General features: G+C 55.9%; 1 protein-coding gene and 1 long non-coding RNA gene across 2 annotated transcripts in view; both read right to left on the bottom strand.

Annotated features, from left to right (window-relative positions):
- The window catches only part of LOC100848288 (uncharacterized), a 29220-nt gene extending 24270 nt beyond the window's left edge, over positions 1 to 4950 (bottom strand). The window contains exon 1 of the long non-coding RNA XR_139332.6: positions 4749 to 4950. This is a non-coding gene — a long non-coding RNA (uncharacterized lncRNA). The remainder of the gene's footprint in view (positions 1 to 4748) is intronic.
- Positions 4951 to 16745: 11795 nt separating this feature from the next.
- SPON2 (spondin 2) lies at positions 16746 to 20357 on the bottom strand. The gene is made up of 6 exons (NM_001046157.1): positions 20187 to 20357; positions 19587 to 19812; positions 18720 to 18943; positions 18435 to 18626; positions 18143 to 18317; positions 16746 to 17060 (listed from the first exon to the last, which is right to left on the bottom strand). Exons 2-6 carry the CDS (start codon positions 19807 to 19809, stop codon positions 16876 to 16878), a joined length of 999 nt encoding a protein of 332 aa, NP_001039622.1. The 5' UTR covers positions 19810 to 19812; positions 20187 to 20357; the 3' UTR covers positions 16746 to 16875.
- Between the last annotated feature and the right edge of the window lie 1435 nt (positions 20358 to 21792).

The raw sequence follows: 21792 nt of genomic DNA, 5'->3' as shown, positions 1-21792 counted from the left end.
GGCGTGTGTTCATCTTCCGGGGGCGCCATGCGTGTCGGGGTGAGGGCTAGGCCCGGAGCCGGGGACCTACACCTGCCAGCACCCCAGCCACTTCCTGTTTTCTGACCCGTGGGTGTGCAGCCGCGTCTAGGGCTGGGCCTTGAGTCGCCGCCGGGCGTGGAGTCAGAGCCTTTCTGCCCGCCCCTAGCCGTTCCTGCATCGCCTCTCCTGTGGGCGGCAGCTGCTCCCCGGCCGGGCCTCCTCCCCTGACCATGGGACAGTCCTCCGTCCCGTGGTGTGCAGAGGTGTGATCTTCCTCGCACACTTGCTCTGCTGTCAGAACCATGGTGTTGCCAGGAGACGCCGGGAGAGCAGACGCTTCTCTGGGACCTGGGTCCTCGGATCCCTGGCATCTGGAGGGGCCTGAGGCAGGTGGGCACTGCAGCCAACATGGCATGAAACCTGTGCCCCAGAGACTTGTTTGGAAACTTCAGTCAAATCTGTCATGTCCCTTTATTCTGCTTCTCTTAGTTCTTCTTAGCGACGCTCTTTAAAAACAAGCTCCGGGTTTTTTGATGAACTCGGGCAGCAAGGTCTCTCGAGGGGAGAGAGAGGAGAGGGACGAGGGACTCCAGGGAGCATCAGCTCAGTGACCGCCTGATGGGCACTGCAGCCACCTGCTTGCTGGTCCCTGCAGACACATTAAACCGGGCCGTGAGTTTCTACAAAGGCAGGCGCCAAGCGAGGGGAGAGGTGCCATGCAGCGCATTGACCATGTGCGGGAGACTGTTCATTAAAAGGAAAGCAAGGAGGGAACTCCCTGGAGGTCCAGCCCTCAGGCCTGCACTTCCACTGCCGGGGGCAGCCCTTGGTCGAGGAACAAAGACCCTGCATGCCCCGTGGCCTGGCCAAGAAAAGAAAAGAATTAGAATTCAGAGGCAGTGAAGTCTCGCTCCTGGTCGCTCCCTTCTGAAATGTCCTTGAACGTGACTCTGGCGCTGGGCCAGCTCCTGGGGTTCTGTAGTTTCTTTCCTTCAAGTGCAAAGCTTCCCGGAGACCAGGAGGTGTGGAGGAGGAGGAAGTCAAGGAGGAGGAGGACCGTCAGTCCTCACCGCAGGGGAGCGTGAGGCCTGGGAGCCTCCCTCGCCTGAGCCAAGGATTCAGGCACAAGTGGTTCATTACAGGGGCGCCAGCCCAGGAGAGGGAGGGAGAGGGGCCAGGCGAGGGGAGCCTGCAGGTGAGGCCTGGCTCAGAGCTCAGAACCTGAGCCAGAGCCCCCACCACGGAGAGGACACAGGAGCTCTCAGACCCTGCACCCCCACACCGGGGTGGTCTGAGCCCTTCCCCTTTTAACCTTCAACACAGGAATTCCAGGCTCTTCTCAGAAATTTCCTCCCTTTCAGGGAAGGGTTGGAGTCAGAGTCGAGGCCACCCTGCTTCCCAGGAAGCCTCAAACAGACCCTGGGAGGCCAAGCTGGCCAGGTTGGAGACGGAGTCCAGGAGGGTGGGAGGAAGTCCGCACACACACCTGTGGCTGTCAGGGGCCACCAGCTGCTCCAGCTCACAGGTGAGGAGACGGGGCTCAGAGTCAACAAACGTTGGCGGCGGGGGCACCGCCTGCACACGCTGCCCGCCTGCGGTGCCCTTAGCGGCCTCCCCTGGGCACCTGGCTGCTGACTGCTCGGATGCCCTGCGGCCTATTTTTAGCCCCCAGGAGCAAAAACACACTTTCAGGTCCAGATTTGACCAAATGGCCCTGAGGTCACCTCCCTTCAGCATCTGGAAGGTGTGTTTCCCTGGACCCCTTTGGAACTCCAAGTTGGCAGGAGAGAAGGCAGCGCTGCCGCAGGCTCTTCCTGGACACGGGGTGTCTTGACGTGTTCTCAGGTCCCCACAGATCCCCAGAAAGTTTTAACATCTGTTTTCCCACTTTGGCGATCTAAGCATTTATTATAGCGTGTTCTTGATTGGCACTTCTTAACCGAGTAGGATCTGACCTGCGCTCTTATGACCCAGTGTCGCTGAGCGGAAGTCGGGGTGTGATAGGCAGCAAAGGTTTAGCGCTAGTTCAGTGAGGCAGGGAGTGGACACAATTGCCTGTGGAGCAGGCAGCCGCACCACGCAGAGCCCGCTGTGGTTGGGAATGAATGCACGCTGCCCGCAGACGGCTGAGGTGTAGACGAAGGGGCTTGCAACACCCGGTGAACAGAGGCACAGTAGAAGCGCAGCAAAGTTTGTTATAAAAGGATTTTTAAGGGAAATGTTTCGAGAATTGTATTTGGGGGTGTGCTGTTATACTATTTGGCGCATCAAAGTGGGCCGATGATTAAAGATCTGATCATAATTAAAGGAAAAATAATGACAAGAATAGAGACTTAAGTGAAGGTCCATCACGTTCAAAATTCCTTTAAAAGAAGTTCATAAAAGTAGGAAGCACCTCTGAAGCATCTATTACTAAACCTGGCCTCAGTGATTTTTGTCTCTTTAACTCTGGTCATATTTATTTTCTTAAAATCTCCTTTGATTACACAAACTTCGGTTTGGTTTATATTTACAAGGTATGTCTTTTCCCATTTGCTCACTTTCAACCTTTCCATATATTTAAAGTGGTTTGTTTAGAAACAGCGTATAGTTGCGCCTTTTTTGAAGGAAAATGGGTTGCCTTGTTTATTTTTGGCCGGGCCGGGCCTTTGTTGCTGCCCAGGGGCTTTCTCTGGTTGCAGAGCACAGCTCTCAGGCTGAGGCTCAACGGCTGCAACCCTAGAGCTTCAGTTGCTCCGTGGCATGTGGGATCTTCCCGACCAGGGATCGAACCCATGTCCCCTGCATTGGCAGGCGGATTTGTACTCCCTGTGCCACCAGGGAAGTCCCACGTGTTTTTTTTTTAAGTTTAGCGTGACAATCTTTGTCTTTTCATTGGAGAATTTTGCCCATTTACACTTGAAAGTGAACGTGCTGGTCGCTCAGTCGTGTCTGACGCTCTGTGACCCCGTGGACTATACAGTCATGGAATTCTCCAGGCCAGAATATTGCAGTGCGTGGCCTGCCTTTCCCTTCTCCAGGGGATCTTCCCAACCCAGGGATCCACCCGGGGTTTCCTGCACTGCAGGCAGGATCTTTGCCAGCTGAGCCCTCTTTACTGTGAAACGTAGTTGGGTTTAAGCCACCGTGTCGCTGTTTGCTTTTCATTTGTCCTATTTGTTCCTTGTTCCTCTTCCCCTTCTTTTTTGCCTTTTAAAAAAAACTGAGCATTTTTTCCATTTTTCTCCTTTAGCATATTAGGACTCTAGGACCATATTCTCTTCTAGAGAAAAATTGAAACATATGTCCTGACATGTTTCACATTTTCCCTGTAGTTGCAGTAGACGACGAGTAGCTGACTCTAACTCTGTGTGGCTGCTGGGGGTGGTGGCTGAGGGGACCTCGGGGCAGGGGACAGAGACGGAGGCAGGCGGGAGGTGGGGAGCAGGGCAGGACAAGGAGGGCTGCGCGGAGCCGTGTCCCAGACTCTCGGGAGTCCCTGACTCGGGGCCTGTTCCCGCACAGCTGCCAGACGCCATCCTGCCGCACCTGCCTTCCTGCCTCAGACCCTCACCTGGGCCGGCTGTTTCTTGGGCTTGTGTTGTGGGCATGTCCAGGCCAAGTCTGCACAGCCGGCGGACCACCAGCAGGCTGGTGGGCAGGCCGCTCCTGTCCCTGTCCTCCTTCTCTGCCCCTGCGAGTGCAGGTTGGAAACCCCCCAGGTTACCAGGAGAACAGCCAGCTGCCGGAGAGCCAGGGACTCGGCGCGGCCTGGGGGCAAGAGGGTCCGGGCCGGGGAACAGCAGCAAACATGGTGCTTTCTGTGTGCCTGCTGGCTTCCAGGAGCCTTGCAAGTATCAGTCCCATCCTCATCACAACAGAAAGGAATCGGTGTTGTTATTTTTTATCCCACTTTGCAAATGCAGCAGAGAGGCTAGGAGCTTGCCCAGGGCAGATGGCGATTCCCGGCAGCTCTGGGGTTAGATCCGGGTGGTTTTGTTAACTCCCTGCGGCCATAGACACAGCTTCTGCCCACTGCAGCCGCAGATGCAGGAGAGGTCTTCACCTGCGTTCTCCCCATCCCTCACCCCAGGCTCTCACCCTGCAGTCTCTCTCTTTGCATCCACGCTTGCTGCATCTCCTGGGGTTTTTTGCAGGATGAGTTATAACACTTTGCAACAGAACACTCAGATGTGATGGCCAAGATAAATTGAGAGGAGAATTCAACAACATTCAACGTAAGGCTGAGTTGTGTGTAAAAATACGTAATCAGCACTTGTGGAAAATGCTGCTAGATTGAGCTCCTGCTTCTCTTTTTATGTCATAAAATCAGCCTCCTGTTACGAGGCTGAAGTTCAGAAGACACCCTGACCTCTGCTGCTTTGTCTTGCGTTACTGAACCAGTCTAGAGACCTTGGTCATCTTGCAAGAATTCAACCACAATCAGCATGATTCATGGCATCAGAGATTGTTTAACTGAAGGAGACCTGACAACCGGAAAAACAAATCAAGCCTGGGTTCTGTGCTCTTGTGTCTGGCTTTCCTGTTTTATGAATTACGCAATTCACTCTTAAGCCTATTTTCAAGTCAGTTTTGCATAATTTGATATGCAAAAAACGTCTCAAGAGAAAACTGTACAGGGTGATTCTCTCTGCCAAATAACTTAAACATCAAGAAGTTAGCATAATAACCTTGATAGCCATAAGACAGCACCCTGAGTTCAATGTTCAGCAACTCATTTAACCCACCTGTTATCAGGGTGTCGCTCGGAATGTCTTCTATTATGCATTTCTCCTCTCGTTCCCCAGCGTGGAAGTAAAAAGCAGTTGAAAGCGAAAAACAAAAACTCAAAAGAAACGTTAACTTGTGCATTTCTGTTGCTTTAGCCACCCCTGTACTGCCTCTTTGGAAATGGATCAACTGCAGGCGGTACTGCCTGCGGAGTATTTGTATTTCACTGGTTCGTTGTTTGTAAATTGATTTTTGTGAGAAGTGACACGTGGTGGCTGCACCTGGGCAGGTGATTGCAAGTCCCAGGGAGCCCCAGGGCCGCACTCAGTGCGACATCAGCATTCCTTGGGACCTGCTACTGTTAAGGACTTTGAAGTGCTCCGAGGGAATGAAGGACGGTGAGGCTGAGGGACAAGCCGAGGAGGACTCCCCAGAGGGACCAGCCGAGGAGGACTCCCCAGAGTGCCACACCCAGCGCACGCCCAGTGATGGCCGCTTGGCAGGAGGTCAGGGAGGGAGGCTGGCGAGGATGCAGGGTGGAGGAAGACGCAGGTCCTGAAGGGAGAGCTTCCGGCCCGGGATGGGGCCAGACGAGAGCCTGACTGTGACCCCAGTCCTCACCTCCAAGGATCCGTTTCCTCATTAAAAACAGTTACAGTCGCCCGGTGTGATTTACTACATTTCAGCTCTGGCAGCCAATGTTTTTCCTTTTCTTTTTTTTTTTTTTTACAAATGTTTATTCCCCGGTGGCTCTAGTGCTAAAGAACCCACCTGCCAACGCAAGAGACAAGAGATGCAGGAGATGTGGGTTCAATCCCCGAGTTACAAAGATCCCCTGGAGGAGGAAATGGGAACCCACTCCAGTATTCTTGCCTGGAGAATCCCATGGACAGAGGAGCCTCGCAGGCCACAGTCAATGGGATTGTAAAGAGTTGGACATAACTGAGCGACTTAGCACAGCACATTCTTAAATGTACACTGGGCTCCAAGACGACACTTCACTGTAGCTATAGGTGGCAACAGACGTGAGGGCAGGGGATCCAGATGCTTAAAGAGGATGGAACCAAGGGTCAGGAGGCACAAAGGGCAGCTCACTCTTTGCCAGATTTCTGAATTCCAGCTGGGGCCGGGGGCCTTTCCCGCCACCCGCGCTGTCGGCTCCTGAGCCTCTCCGGCGCTTCCTTCCTTCCTTCTTCCTCACCTTCTGTCCGTCTCCCTGGCTTGCTTCTTGGGCTGCTTCAGGGGCTGCTTCTGGCCACCTTCGCGGCCAACTAGCGCGCCTGCTGCCCTTCCCCAGACCCCGCCCAGTGTTCTCTCTTTATGTCTTTGGTTTTGAAGGTTTACAGACACGAGAAGTTGCAGAAACAGTCCCATCCCCCGAGCCCCCAGAGGTGACCTCTTCCACAACCAGGGGATGGCACCGCCCCCGAGGAGACGGGACTCTGGCCTTGGCGGAGTGCGCTGAACTATGACCATGGACTTACGTGGATCTCACCCGCTTCTGCACGTATGCATTGTTTTTTTAAAAAATGCAAGTATATCATCAAAATAATACATCAAGTACTTATGAGCACTCGAAACAAGCAGAAAAGGGGGAGAAAGCGCAGGCTTGCTTTTGGGTTAAGAGACGGGTCCTGTGACGGGGTTGTTCACTGACCGGCCTTTGAGCCGTGAGAACTCTGGCTGGCAGCAGGCCCCCTTCTGTCGGGCGGCGGCGGGGGGGGGGGGGGGGGGCGGCTGTCTCCGCAGCTCGCGGTGCCGGGCGCAGGTGAGGCCCTGGCTCCGCGCCAGGCACGCAGGGGCCTCCAGGACGAGGTGCGTGCGGCTGGGCGGGGCTGCACGCAGGCCTGGTGCAGGCCACAGCTGCTGAGCAGAGGTCCTCGGCAGTGTCTCCACCATGACCCGCCCCGGCCCTCCTGGCCCTGGGGGCCGTCCCCGCCTGTGCTCAGGGATCGTGCTGGGTCCTCCCTGCGGGACCCCGCGGCACCCCGGCCCCTCCCTGGCCTTTGTCTCTGTCTGTTTGGGCCATTACAGCCAAACACCACAGACGTTGCTTTCTCACGGTCCTGGAGGCCGGCGGTGTCTGGTGAGGGCCTGCTTCCGTCCACGGATGGCCGCCCTCACACTGAGTCCTCACACAGGACGAGGGGTGAGGGAGCTCTGAGGGGCGTCCTGTGAAGGCAGTGGTCCCAGCTGTCACCTCCTGGGGCCCCGTCTTGACACCATCACGGCGGGGCGTCGGGATTCCAGCATACAGATTCAGACCGTAGCAGCCGCCAGGCTGTCCCTCTGAGAAGTGCTACAGGGGATGTTCACAGCCTGAACATGAGCCCGTGAACAGCGCTGCAGGGGGTTTTCACAGGCTGAACACGGGCCTGTGAACAGTGCTTCAGGGGGTGTTCAGAGCCTGAACATGGGCCTGTGAACAGCGCTACAGGGGGTGTTCAGAGCCTGAACATGGGCCCGTGAACAGTGCTACAGGGGGTGTTCAGAGCCTGAACAGGGGCCCATGAACAGCGCTACAGGGGGTGTTCACAGGTTGAACACGGGCCTGTGAACAGCGCTACAGGGGGTGTTCACAGGCTGAACATGGGCCCGTGAACAGTGCTACAGGGGGTGTTCACAGCCTGAACATGGGCCCGTGAACAGCACTACAGGGGGTGTTAGCCTGAACATGGGCCAGTCTGGGCTGCTCCGTCCACACGTGCCTCCTATGAGACTGAGGCGGCTCAGTCTCCTCACCGGCAGGACTGGGGTGATAATAGACTCTGCCTCATGGGGCATTGTAAAGCCCATGTGATACATGTGTGACGTGCTTAGAGTAGGAACCCTGGCTCATGGGGAACCTCCAGAATGTCTACTGTTACTGTGTCACAGCCTGACCCCTGGAAGACGTCCCGGCGAGGCATCTCTACTCCAACTCCACGCACTTCCACTGAACTTTCATTATGGAATTTCAACACATAAAACCAGGGGATTGCGCAATGAACCCCAATCTTATTTCATCTAACCCACACATGCGCACTCACACTTTTCCTGGCGTATTTTAAAGCAAATTCTAGATCAGAGGTTGTTTTCCCTCATCAGTTTTCAATGTGCATCTTGGACCAATGGGACGCTGCTGCCCCGTGGACCAGCTCTGAGGGCAAGGATTGACTCCCTCTAGATGCTCCACCCGATCTGGGCTGAGAACCGCATTGGGAGGAACAGACATGGGCATCCTGCTGCCTAGCAACACAGGCCAAGATACCAGTGGTCCTGCTGTGGTCATGGTGTACAGCCTTTTCATATGCTGTTGAATTCAGTTTGCAAATATTTTGTTGATGATCTTTGCATCCATGCTCATAAAAGATATTTGTCTGTAGTTTTCCTGTAGTGTCTTTGTTTGGTTTTGGTTCAGGGTAATGCCTCAAATAATGAGTTAGGAAGTGTCCCTGCCTCTTAAGTTTTTATGAAAAGTTTGAGAAGGGTTGATATTAGTTCCTCATTCAATGTTTCATGGAATTCAGCAGTGAGGCTATTAGGTCCAGTTTCTTTGTTGAGAGATTTATTATTGCTGTTACTACTGATTTAATTTCCTTACTAGTTATATTTCTATTCCTGCGTGATCCAGTACCTGGTGGGTTTTGTATTTCCAGGAATTTGTCCATTTCAACTAAATTATCTAATTTGTGTACAGTTGCTCATAGTACTCTTGAGATCCCTTTTATTCTGTGGATTTTAATGCTCCTGCTTCCATCCCCGACTCTGGTAAGTTCAGTCTTCTCTCTTTCTTCCTTGGTCCGTCTGGCCTTTTATCCCGTGGATTTTAATGCTCCTGCTTCCATCCCCGACTCTGGTAAGCTCAGTCTTCTCTCTTTCTTCCTTGGTCCGTCTGGCCTTTTATTCCGTGGATTTTAATGCTCCTGCTTCCATCCCCGACTCTGGTGAGCTCAGTCTCCTCTCTTTCTTCCTTAGTCCGTCTGGGTGAAGGTTTGTCAGTTTTGCTGATGTTTTCAAAAAGCAAGCTTTTGGTTTCATTGATTTTCTTTACTGTTTTTCTCTTCTCGGTTTTGTTTATCTCTGCTCTAATCTTTATTATTTCCTTCCTTCTGCTAGCTTTGCGTGTAGTTCTTTCTTCCTCTTCTAGTTCCTTAGATTTTAAAGATATGTTGTTGACTTGACATCTTTCCTATTTTTCATGTGTTTATAGCTGTGCGTGTGTGTGCGCTCAGTTATGTCCGACTCTTTGTGACCCCGTGGCTGTAGCCCACCAGGCTCCTCTGTTCATGGAATTCTCCAGATAAGAAATACTGGAGTGGGTTGCCATTTCCTTCTCCAGGGGATCTTCCCAATGCAGGGACTGAACCCACACCTCTTGCGTCTCCTGCATTGGCAGGCAGATTCTTTACCCCTTGCACCGCTTGGGAAGCCTGTTCACAGCTGCAGTTTCCCCCGTTAGCACTACTTTCGCTGCATTCCATATGTTTTGGTGTGTTGTATCTCCATTTTCAACTTCCCTGGTGGCTCAGTGGTAAAGAATCCGCCTGCCACACAGGAGATGTGGGTTCGATCCCTGGGTCAGGAAGATCCCCTGGAGGAGGGCATAACAATCCACTCCAATATTCTTGCCTAGAGAATCCCATGGACAGAGGAGCCTGGCGGCATGCATGCATGAATTTTCATTTGCCCCTAAGCATTTTCCAATTTCCTTGTGCTTCCTTCTTTAATCCACTGGTTTAAGAGTGTGTTGTTTAATTTCCACAAAGTTGTGAGTGTTCTAGTTTCACCTCTGTTGTTGCTGATTTCTAACTTCATCCTGTGGTGGTTGCAGAAGATACTTTGGATGATATCACTGTGAAGATGGCTGAGCGCCGAAGAATTGATGCTTTTGAACTGTGGTGTTGGAGAAGACTCTTGAGAGTCCCTTGGACTGCAAGGAGATCCAACCTGTCCATTCTAAAGGAGATCAGCCCTGGGATTTCTTTGGAAGGAATGATGCTGAAGCTGAAACTCCAATACTTTGGCCACCTCATGTGAAGAGTTGACTCATTTCCATGGAAAAGACTCTGATGCTGGGAGGGATTGGGGGCAGAAGGAGAAGGGGACGACAGAGGATGAGATGGCTGGATGGCCTCACCGACTCGATGGACATAAGTTTGAGTAAACTCAGGGAGTTGGTGATGGACAGGGAGGCCTGGCGTGCTGCAATTCATGGGGTCGCAAAGAGTCGGACACGACTGAGAGACTGAACTGAACTGAATCTTTTAAAATCGATTAAGACTTGATATGTGGCCTGGGCTTCCCTGGTGGCTCTGTAGAGAATCTGCCTGCAATGCAGGAGATCTGGGTTCAATCCCTGGGTCAGGAAGATCCCCTGGAGAAGGGAATGGCACCCCACTACAGTATTCTTGCCTGAAGAATCCCATGGACAGAGGAGCCTGGCAGGCTGCAGTCCGTAAGATCGCAGAGTTGCACGTGACCGAGTGACTAACACACACACACGTGGCCTGATGTACGGTCTAGTCTGTAAAGCGTCCTGCGTGTACTTGAGAAGATGGTGTGCGTGTCGTTGGTAGAGTGTTCTGGGCACCTCTGTTAGATCTAGTTAGCTTGCTGTGTTGGTTAAGTCCTCTGTTTCCTGACTTACTTTCTGACTGCTTGTTCTGTCCATTACTGTGAGTGGGGTACTGAAGTCTCCTTCTATTATTGTCAAGCTATTTCTTCCTTCAATTTCGTCTGTTTTTGCTTCATATGTTTTTGATGTTTTATCATCAGGCGTGCAGATATTTATAACCTATATTTTGTCGCTGTATTGCAGGCTTCGTTAGTATTTAGTGCCTTAGGCTCTGGTAACTATTTTCATTTAAGGCCTATTTTGTGACACTTGTGTAGCCAGCCTTGCTCTCCTGGTTCCCATTTGCAGGAGTGTCTTTTTCTGCCCTTTCAGTTTCAATTTCTCTGAGTCTTTGGATTTAAAGTGAGTCTCTTGCAGACCATATATAGTTGGGTCATGTGTTTTTATCCATTCTGCCAGTGTCTGTCTTTGGATTAGAACATTTAATCCATTTCCACGTAAAGCAATGGCTGATAGGGAGGGACTTCTGTCATTTTGTTGAGCAAAGACTTTCCAAGGACCCAGAGGAGGAGGAGAGATCGCCTATACAGGAGTGTTTGTGGGAAAGACAGCAATTTCTCAACAGTAAGCAAGGGAGTCAGAAGGCAACCCAACAGAGCTTCTAACATACTGAGAGCAACGAGCTGGCAACCCAGAGTCGTGACCTCAATACCGTCTTTCAAGAATGAGGCTTAGATACATTTTCAGACCAACAACAACTGAGAGACTTTAACACCAAGGGACTTTAAAAGATGTGCTTCAGCACACGTGCCTCCTAGCCCGTCCGCTGAAAACGCTGAAAGGCGACGGCAGCCCAGTAGAAAACACTTTTTACACCAGCTTTCCTATGAAGAAACTAACACTATTCTGCCCAACAGACACGGGAGTTGAAAGACAGGGGAAGATGGCGCAGCACGAAACACTTGGCAGGTCAGAACTTGTCTCCCACCCAGACAACTGCAGGGGCAGAATCCCCCAATGTGACACTCTGGAAACTCTGGAGTCTTCTGGAGGCTTGCAGCTTCCAAGGGAAGCCTTGCATGGCAAAGTGTAGTTAATTTTGGTCAATCTGTACTCTCAGTGGGTAGCGGCTACCCACCCCTCAACCCTGAGTCACTAGATGGGGTGCCACACACCTGCTACTTGAGCACCCTACACACGGCTTACAGGAACCAGGGTGGGTACAAAAGACCCCGTACAGATATTGGAGCCAGACATCCTGGAGTGCGAAGTCCAGTGGGCCTTAGGAAGCATCACTACGAACAAAGCTAGTGGAGGTGATGGAATTCCAGCTGAGCTATTTCAAATGCTAAAAGATTATGCTGTGAAAGTGCTGCACTCAATATGCCAGCAAATTTGGAAAACCCTGCAGTGGCTGCAGGACTGGAAAAGGTCAGTTTTCATTCCAATCCCAAAGAAAGGCAATGCCAAAGAATGTTCAAGCTACCGCACAATTGCACTCATCTCACACTCTAGCAAAGTAATGCTCAAAATTCCCCAAGCCAGGCTTCAACAGTATCTGAACTGAGAACTTCCAGATGTTCAAGCTGGATTTAGAAAAGGCAGAGGAACCAGAAATCAAATTGCCAACATCTGCTGGATCATCAAGAAAGCAAGACAGTTCCAGAGAACATCTACTTCTTTTTTATTGACTATGCCAAAGCCTTTGACTGTGTGGATCACAACCAACTGTGGAAAATTCTTCAAGAGATGGGAATACCAGACCACCTGACCTGCTTCCTGTGAAATCTGTATGCAGGTCAAGAAGCAACAGTTAAAACCAGACGTGGAACGATAGACTGGTTTCAAATCGGGAAAGGAGTGCGTCAAGGCTGCATACCGTCACCCTGCTTAATAACTTATATGCGAGTACATCAGGCAAAATACTGGGCTGGATGGAGCACAAACTGGAATCCAGATTGCTGGGAGAAATCTCAATAGCCTTAGATACGCAGATGACATCACCCTTATAGCAGAAAGCGAAGGACAACTAAAGAGCCTCTTGATGAAAGTGAAAGAGGAGAGTTTAAAAGCTGGCTTAAAGCTCAACATTCAAAAAACCAGGATCACGGCATCCGGTCCCATCACTTCATGGCAAATACATGGGGAAACAACAGAAACAGTGACAGACTTTCTCTTCTTGGCTCCAAAATCACTGCAGATGGTGACTGCAGCCATGAAATTAAAATATGCTTGCTCCTTGGAAGAAAAGCTATGACCAACCTAGTCAGCATATTAAAAAGCAGAGATGTTATTTGCCGACAAAGGTCTGTCTAGTCAAAGCTATGGTTTTTCCAGTGGTCAGATATGGATGTGAGAGCTGCAGCATTAAGGCTGAGCGCCGAAGAATTGATGCTTCTTAACTGTGATGTTGGAGAAGACTCTTGAGAGTGACTTGGACTGCAAGGAGATCAAACCAGTCCATCCTAAAGGAAATCAATCCTAAATACTCACTGGAAGAACTGATGCTGAAGCTGAAGCTCCAATACTTTGGCCACCTGATGTGAAGAACTGACTCATTTGAAAAGACCCTAACGTTGGGAAAGATTGAAGGCGGGAGGAAAGGGGGATGACAGAGGATGAGATGGTTGGATGGCATCACCGACTCAATGGACATGAGTTTGAGTAAACTCTAGGAGTTGGTGATGGACAGGGAGGCCTGGCATGTTGCAGTCCATGGGGTCGCAAAGAGTCAGACACGACTGAGCAACTGAACTGAACTGAGCAGATACTGTGGACTGTGCTCTCATCACGGCTGCTTCTAATAACAGGAGCAGACGAACAGGTGGGGGCCGTGGTTGCTGCGCCTCCCTCATTGTTGGGACAGCCTCCCCCTCCAGCTGAAGTGACTCCCAGGGATTTAAAAGGGCAGCAGCCTCCCCACCCCTTCGTTTTTTGCTTTTTACCCAGATTGGACATGGGTCGCTTTCATGCATTCATCCTCTTTGAGACACATTGTGCTTTCTGTCTCTGAAGACACCTTTTCATTTCAGCCAGTTCTACAACTTCACACTTTTTTCTCTACGTATCACTTCTTCCCCATTATCCCCATTATATCTTTCAGAGTTTGATTTAAAACATTTTATCACTTGTCATTTACATCCCCTATCTTTTTTTTAAAATTTGTCTATTCTTTTATTTTTTTAATTTTATTTTATTTTTAAACTTTACATAATTGTATTAGTTTTGCCAAATATCAAAATTAATCCACCACAGGTATGCATGTGTTCCCCATCCTGAACCCTCCTCCCTCCTCCCTCCCCATACCATCCCTCTGGATCATCCCAGTGCACCAGCCCCAAGCATCCAGTATCGTGCATCAAACCTGGACTGGCAACTCATTTCTTACATGATATTTTACATGTTTCAATGCCATTCTCCCAAATCTTTCCACCCTCTCCCTCTCCCACAGAGTCCATAAGACTGTTCTATACATCAGTGTCTCTTTTGCTGTCTCGTACATCCCCTATCTTTTTGAGTATTTCCATCTCTTTGTGTTTTTGTGCTACGTTCTGGGTGGTCTATCTTCCAGTTCACTAATTCTTTCTCCAGCTATGCCCAGCTCAGCTGTTCAACCCGCTGAGGACTGTCATTCCACATGATTTTTCTTTTCCAGATTTATCTGTTTGTTTCTAATTATCCCTTGTTGACTGGTCATTTTTTTTATTGTTGTTCTGTGTTTTATTTCTGACAATTTCATTATCTGTGATCTTGGTTGTGTTTTTTTCTGCTGACTTTCCATTTTAATGACTTGTTTTCTTGTTTAATTGGTAGTTTTTGTGTTGCACTCACAGCATGGTTTTGATTAGGAAAGCTTTCTACAGAGAGATTAGTTTCTCCTCTTCCCTTATTCAAGGGCCACTGCTGACCTTGAGCATTCAGCTCAGTGCAGGAGGGTCTTCCCCACCCTGTTGCTGACTGGAGCTGAGCCGCAGCCCGTGGGACTCTCGGGGACTCACGAGCCCCGTGGGACTCCATCCGGCCTAACCACAGCCCTCTCTGCTCCAGGCCCAGGTCCCTTTCTTGTGTGCTGATTTTTGGAAGTAGGAAAGGCGGTGAGCGTACGCCCCACCATTATGAAAAAGGCAGTGTCTCAGAGGTGTGTCCCTCCAGAGTTAGGGGTCTGGTTGCACAGAGGGAATGGGAGAAAGCGCCTCAGGCCGAGGGGCAGACCTGGGGCCCGAGGCCGGCGTCTGGGTTTCGCCGCCTAAACACCCCTTTCTGTGGTTTCGGCGGAGTTTCGCTGGGAGTAGAGTAGGATGTTTTCAGCCCTTCGGCTCGGAAGGCAGGCCCTCCCGTCACTTCTCAGTGTCCACCCCCAGTCCCCCTACTGCCCACCCCACCCGCACCACCTGCTTGCTGTCTCAGGACCCCCCCTTCCCCAGCAGCGGACATTCTGGCCACTCCTGCCTCCTCAGCAGGCTGGCCCTGGGTCCTGCCACCCACTGGGCCCAGCCAGCAGCTCCGTGTCAGAACAAAACAGAGGAGGCGAGTCAAGCTCCCTGTCCACTCCAAGGTGACCCCGTGCCTGCCCTGTGCCTCAGAGCCGCTGGCCGGGAGCCTGCTGCCCGCGGGAGGAACGTCTGCACTCCTGCCTCCCAAGGAGCCTGGCCCGGCGGGCGCCGAGCGGCGCGCAGGGAGGCAGGCCCGCTGGGCGGCCGGCGCCTGGCGGGGTTCTTCCTGAGCCCCTGGGGGTGTGGGCGCACCCCTGCCAGGGAGCACCTCTGCCCTGGACATGCGAGTCTCCTCCTGGAACTCACGGCCTGTCGGCAGGCCGTCCAGGCGCTGGCTCACGAGGGCTTCCGTCCCCAACCGGGGTGGGCCGGGAGGAACGGGTCACAGGTGGCTGCTTTAACTCCGTCCCTGAGATCAGGGGTGACTGTTGGGGACAGAAATCTGTTGCAGAGAGGATGGTGAGGGGGTCTGAGGTCGAGCTCATGGGAAGAGGTGTCGGACAGGAGAGGCGCTGCCACCAGAGGAGACGGGTAAGAGGGTGTGAGGCGGGGCCTGGGGGGTCACAGGTCAGAGGATGTGAGGGTGGGGCCTGGGGTCGTAGGTCAGAGGGTGTGAGGGTGGGGCATAGGGGTCACAGGTCAGAGGGCGTCAGGGTGGGGCCAGGGGGTCACAGGTCAGAGGGTGTCAGGGCGGGGCCTGACCTCAGACAAGGGCTGGGAAAGGTCAATGGTAAGGCCTCAGGGCCACAGCCCGCGCTGCCCCCACCGTGAATTCAGGGGCCTCAGTGGTCGGAGGCCTGGGGGTGCAGCAGGTCTCATGCAGCTGGTCCTTCAGGCTCCCTGTGTGTGCGTCCTGTGTGTGTGCTGTGTCAGTGCTGTGTGTGGATGTGTGTGTGTGTCGTCTGTGTGTGTGCAATGGGTGCCATGTATGTGTGTGTACCCTGTGTGTGCCGTGTGTGTGTGACCTGTATGTGCTGTGTGTGTCCTATATGTGTGTGCCGTATGTGAGTTGTGCGTGTGTCCTGTGTGTGGTGTGTGTGCCGTCTGTGTGCTGTGTGTGTGCACCGTGTGTGCTGTGTGTGTGTGTACCCTGCGTGTATGTGTGTGGTGTGTGTGCAGCATGTGTCCTGTGTGTGTGCACCGTGTGTGCCGTGTGTGTGTGTACCCTGCGTGTATGTGTGTGGTGTGTCTGCAGCATGTGTCCTGTGTGTGTGCACCATGTGTGCCGTGTTTGCCGTGTGTGTGTGTACCCTGCGTGTATGTGTGTGGTGTGTGTGCAGCGTGTGTCCTGTGTGTGTGCCGTGTGTGTGTGTACCCTGCGTGTATGTGTGTGGTGTGTGTGCAGCATGTGTCCTGTGTGTGCACCGTGTGTGCCGTGTGTGTGTGTGTACCCTGCGTGTATGTGTGTGGTGTGTGTGCAGCATGTGTCCTGTGTGTGTGCACCGTGTGTGCCGTGTGTGTGTGTACCCTGCGTGTATGTGTGTGGTGTGTGTGCAGCATGTGTCCTGTATGTGTGCACCATGTGTGCCGTGTTTGCCGTGTGTGTGTGTACCCTGCGTGTATGTGTGTGGTGTGTGTGCAGCGTGTGTCCTGTGTGTGTGCACCGTGTGTGCCGTGTGTGTGTGTACCCTGCGTGTATGTGTGTGGTGTGTGTGCAGCATGTGTCCTGTGTGTGCACCGTGTGTGCCGTGTGTGTGTGTGTGTGTGTGTACCCTGCGTGTATGTGTGTGGTGTGTGTGCAGCATGTGTCCTGTGTGTGTGCACCGTGTGTGCCGTGTGTGTGTGGGTGTGTACCTTGCGTGTATGTGTGTGGTGTGTGTGCAGTGTGTGTGCTGTGTGTGTGTGCCTGTGCGCGGTGGTCCCCGGAGCACCCCTGCAGTGTGACACCTGCTCCTAGGGAAAGTCCGTGCGCCCTGTCCGCCCGCCCCGCTCCGCCGGGGACACACGAGAGCAGGGCTGTGATGTGGGAGACACCGGTCTTTATTCTGCAGCTGGGACGGGACCCTGACGAGGCCGGGGGCCCGGGTCCCTGGGTCTGAGGTATTTCGCAGCCGGGCCGGGGGCCAGTCCTGCGCCACCGCGCGGGCGCCGGTGTCAGACGCAGTTGTCGGGGTCGCACGGGGCCTCCTCCTCCAGGGGCGGGCAGGGCGCCCCGTGGTTGGCCGGCCGCACGCGGACGTAGCGCGTCCTGCTCTTCGCCCCCGGCCGCCCGCAGGCGCCTGCGCACAGCCCCCAGGACGACCAGAGCGAGACCTCGCAGTCCAGCGGCGTCTCTGGGTCTGGGGGGACAGCGGGGCGGTGAGCGGGGCGGTGAGCGGGGCGGGGCCGCCAGCGGGAGGGGTCCCCACCCCAGACCCGCCTCCAGACGGGCTGAGGACACGGGTGCTTTCCCCAGCGCGCTGGGAAGTGAGCCCCAGGGCGCTGCCTGCATGCGGGCCCCCTAAAAGCCACCGGGGCAACTGGCGGGGGTTTCTGTCCCGAGACCCCCCATCCGCGCTGGGGGCAGGAAGAGGGGCGGGGAACCGCGCGCTGACGATCACAGACCCGCGGGCTCTCCACCGCCTGCTCTGCTGTTCCGGCGCCCACCCTTGGGGAAGCTGACCCGTCGGGCGCGTGGCGGCCCCACACTCGCCCCTTCTCCGCAGGCGGCACCGCCCCCAGCATCCGGCCCGGAAGACCTAGAAGGGCCTCCTGGGCGCGTCCTCCTGGTCAGCAGGGACACGGGGTGGGCACTGCGACCTCTCACCACTCACTTCTGGGCAGTGGAAGCCTGAAGGGCTTTCAGCTGGAAACGTTGCGCAGGTCTGCTCCCCAGCTTGGAGCTGAGGGCACCAGCTCCCAAACCTCTCAGAACCCCCGTCCCACTCCTAGCGCTCCCCTCCAAACCCCCTCTGAAGTCAGGTACCCCTAGGGCCTGGGCATCTGAGCGCCAAGCAGCCTCTCCCGGTGTGACCTGTCCTCCCGCCCCACGTGGCCCCCCAGGAGCCTGGCTCAGAATGGACGGATCGCCTCTCCAGGCTGTGTGGCCTAGTGATCGGTACTCAAGTCTGGCAGTGGGGCTGAGCCAGGTGGGCCCTAGGGGGTGGTGCCCCTGGGGTGCCCATGTGCAGGCCGGGGCACCTCGGTGACCGTGGCAGCTGTCATGTCACAGGCATTCCCCCTGGGGTCAGTCTGCGGGGCAGACTCTTACTTTCAAGGGTCTCTAAGGGTGAGAGGTCAGAGTTGGAGGCCCAGGACCAGGTGGTGTCCCAGCATCCGCTCGAATGATGCCCACACCCGAGAGCCGCTCCTGTCTGCTCGGAGCGCCAGTGCCTGGCAGCGGGATCACGCGTGTGAAGGGTGGGGTGGGAACCACACTCACCTGGAAGGCTGTCCACAATCTCGTTGCCCCCGACCCCCAGGTCCAAGGCGGGTGGGACGAAGGCCCTGGGGCTCTGCCGGAGCCGCACCAGAGTCACTTTGGCGATGGGGGGCAGGGCCTTCAGCCTCGGGTAGTAGAAAGAGTTGGCAGGGTGGCTGGGAGAGGAGGCCGTGATCTGCAGGGGAGGGGGCGAGTCGGAACCTGGGGCACGCCGAGGGGCCGGCCCCCCGCTGCGGGCTTCCTCGGGCCTCTCGGGGAGCCTCCTGGGTCCCAGAGAGCTGCCCGCCCTCACCTCTGTCACCGTGTCCTGCGGGACGGTGGCGAAATTGGGGGATGAGAAAGTGAAGCCACTGTCGGTCCCGGCATCGTAGGGGTGCAGGTCCACGGCCACCTGCTCCCGCCAGCTGCCGCCGTCACACAGGTCCAGGCTGTCGACGCCCACGAACCAGTCGGGGCTGGGCACGATGCGGACCACGAAGGACACCTGGGGGCCGAGTGCTCAGCGGGGGCCCCTCACCAGCAAGTGCTCAGCAGGGGTCCCCGAGGCCCCCGCCCGCCCACCACGCCGCCCCCTCACCAGCGAGTGCCTGGAGTGGGCCTCGAGCTCCGAGGACGTCTGCCCGGTGCCGCTGGGCACGGCGGGGGCGGAGAACACGCCGTGCACGCTCTGCAGCCGCTCCCCCGCCGCCTCCATCTCCCGCATCAGCGCCCAGGCCTCACCCCTCTCCGCAAACTCCCGCAGCCCGTTGCTCACATACTGGTCCTTCCGCCACAGGCTGTAGTCCGAGCTGTGCGCGGCCCCTGGGGAGGTTACCGCCAGCCTGGGTGAGCGCCACCCTGGGGGCGCTGCCTGGACCCTCAACCCTGCACCCCAGGGGCACCACCTGCCTGAGTGAGTGAGCACTACCCCAGGGACGCCGTCCAGCCCCTCACCCCAGCATCCCCGGGGGTGCCACCCGCCAGCCTAAGTGAGCACCACCCCAGGGATGCCTCCTGGACCCTCAACCCAGCACCCGGGCGGGGGTGGGGGGTTGGGGGGAGCACCACCTGCCTGAGTGAGGAGCACCTCATGGACACCGTCTGTCCCCCCACCCTGGCTCCCTGGGGGTGCCTCTCGCCCACACCAGTGAGCAGCACCCCAGGGACACTATCTGGACCCTAAACCCAGCACCCTGGGGGGGCACCACCTGCCCGAGTGAGTGAGCACCACCCCAGGGACACCATCTAGCCCTCCACCCTGGCACCTTGCTGTGTAATCCTGCCCCCCCATGTCCCTGAAGGCTGGGCACAGCTGCTGGTGCGCAGAAGACCTTAGCAAATATCTCTTGCACTGAAGTGAGCGGTGAGGGTGCCGTCCGAACTGTGAAGTGTGGGGCCTCTGCTGAGTACCCAGCCCTTCGGTCCCCACGGGGCGCCCCGGGGACAGGGCCGGGGCTGCGCTCACCCAGCAGGGACGACCACTGTGCGGGCGGGCGGAACAGCGGGTACTGCTTGGGGAAGGACGCCTGGCTCCACTTGCCCGTGAAGGTGATGCTGTACCTGGCCAGAGGCTGGGCCGTGCACATGGGCTCTGCCCCCAGCGGCTGGCCGGCCACGCTGCCCAGTGAGGCCAGGAGGAAGGCCCAGAGGGCAGCCCCCCGGGGGAACACCGGGTGTGGGGCTCCCATCACCTACGAGAAGGGGGCACATGCTCACCTCCAGCCCCTGGCGTGGGGCCCCCAGGACGCCAGGCACCTCCCTCCGAGTTTCCTCTCTGCCTTGGGCTGGGCCAGACCCGACGGCTGGAGTCCCAGGCCGTGTCGGGTTACAGGAGCCCAGGGTGCTGGCAGGTCACGCCTGGCACGGGGCTCGCAGCCGGCTCAGTGCCCTGGGCTTTCCCCAGCGCCGCGCCTCTGGCGCTGCCGTCCCAGGGAACCCCAGGAGCGGGAGGGTCGCTGGCCCAGCCTCGATGGAGGGGCCTCCCTGGGGGCGGGTACTGCCGGTTTCTGGGGGGCAGCGCCAGGCGGCCCTGGGGGCCGGGGGCCAGGAGGGCGTGCATACTCACCCAGCAGGAGGCAGAAGGGCTGGTGCTGGGCTGTGGGCAGCTGAAGTCCCAGCAAGAGCCCAGGGCTCCAATTTATGCCACAGACGGCCCCCGGCCGGCCAATGAGGCCCCAGGCCCTGCACCGCGGCAGACGGGACGCGGGGAGAGAGCCGGACCTCCGTGCTGGCCTGGCTGCCCGCCGGCTCTGACGCGGAGCAGATGCTGCTCCAGCGCTGAACTCACTCCTCCCCTGGCGCCCGCCCGTGCCGCACCCCTTCCTTTGTCTTCCCGCCCCCCGCCCCCCCACCCCGTTCCCATCAGGCCTTCCCTGGTGTGTCCCCGCGGGGGGGTGGGGGCGGCCTGCCAAAGCCAGCGCTGGAGGAGGGCTGGGCCAGGGCCACTGGCGTGTGCTGCCCTCGGGACAGGGTGGGACGTGGGGGGCCGGGGTCAGCCTGACGTCAGGCCCAGCGCTGGGGACACTCTTGGGGCGGGGGTGGGGGGGCTCTGGGCTCAGTGGACACAGCTCCTTCCTGTGCACAGAGTGGCCAGGCCTCTGGACGCCATCCCTCCGGAGGCAGTGCGAGCCAGGCGGCTGCCCTTCCCTAGGGGCTGGGAGGTGACCCCAGGGCCCCCCACTTTCCCCCAGGGGCTAAGACTCCCGGCAGGAGGGAACCGCCAGCGCGTCCTGGAGTTTGTCTCTGCTCAGCGTCAGGAAGACATTTCCAGAGCCCTCATCACGGGGCCGAACCGGAGGGCAGTGGGGGGGTATCGCTCTTAGGAACCGCCCAGCAAGCTCCAAAGCTCAAAAGAAAACATTCTGATTTCTGAAACCATGTTAATGTTTTACATGCTCCAAATAAAGAGAGAGAAATAAACAGAATCAACGAGGACAGAACGCCAACAAAAACAGATAATCTAACCTGTATTTCAAGTAAACGACCCCACCACGGAAGCAGCTGTGAACCCGACCTTCAGACCACGTGTCCTCAAGCCTCGACAGCACCCAGGGCGGTGGCCTGCCACCCCCGGGCCCGGGGACCCTTACACTCTGAAAAGTCACTGGGACCCCCCACAGCGACATCATTGAGCTCACCGTGTTTGAGATGCTCGAAGTGTTTGAGTGGAAAAGCTCAAAAGACTACTGACTCACTGAAAAACAAACCTATTTCACGTTAACAGAGCAGTGCTTTATGAAAACAACTCTTTTTCAAAAAGAAAACCGCTGGATGTATGGGTGTTTTGCTGCCGGGCTTCCTGGGAGACCGAGCCTGTCCGTGGGGTGTGTCATGGTTGGTGTCCTCACAGAAAGGCCGGCCGTGCGTGGACTCAGCTCGTCCTGTGGATGGGACATCCCCACACCCTTCCAAACTCCCATGGAACGGCAGAGGTGTCTCTGCTCACACCCTGCCTTCGGGGAGGTGGTGGCTCAGGTTTGAGGAGGGAGGCAGCCGGGGCGCCAGGCTGTCTCGTGGGGGGAGCGAGGACGCACTCGGGCAGCCCCGGCCTGCTGCCGCCCGGGGCTTCCCGCCTTTGCAGGAGGCGCCTCTCCCAGCCCGTCCACGGGGGCGGCCTCTGACTTACAGCTGTGGACCCTGATCTCAGTGTCGGCCAAAGAACCAAGTAGTCA

Source organism: Bos taurus, chromosome 6, assembly GCF_002263795.3.
Source record: "Bos taurus isolate L1 Dominette 01449 registration number 42190680 breed Hereford chromosome 6, ARS-UCD2.0, whole genome shotgun sequence".
Lineage (NCBI taxonomy): Eukaryota > Metazoa > Chordata > Mammalia > Artiodactyla > Bovidae > Bos > Bos taurus.
The sequence above is the reverse complement of the archived record's forward strand: the minus strand, read 5'-3'. Positions and strand labels throughout refer to the sequence as shown.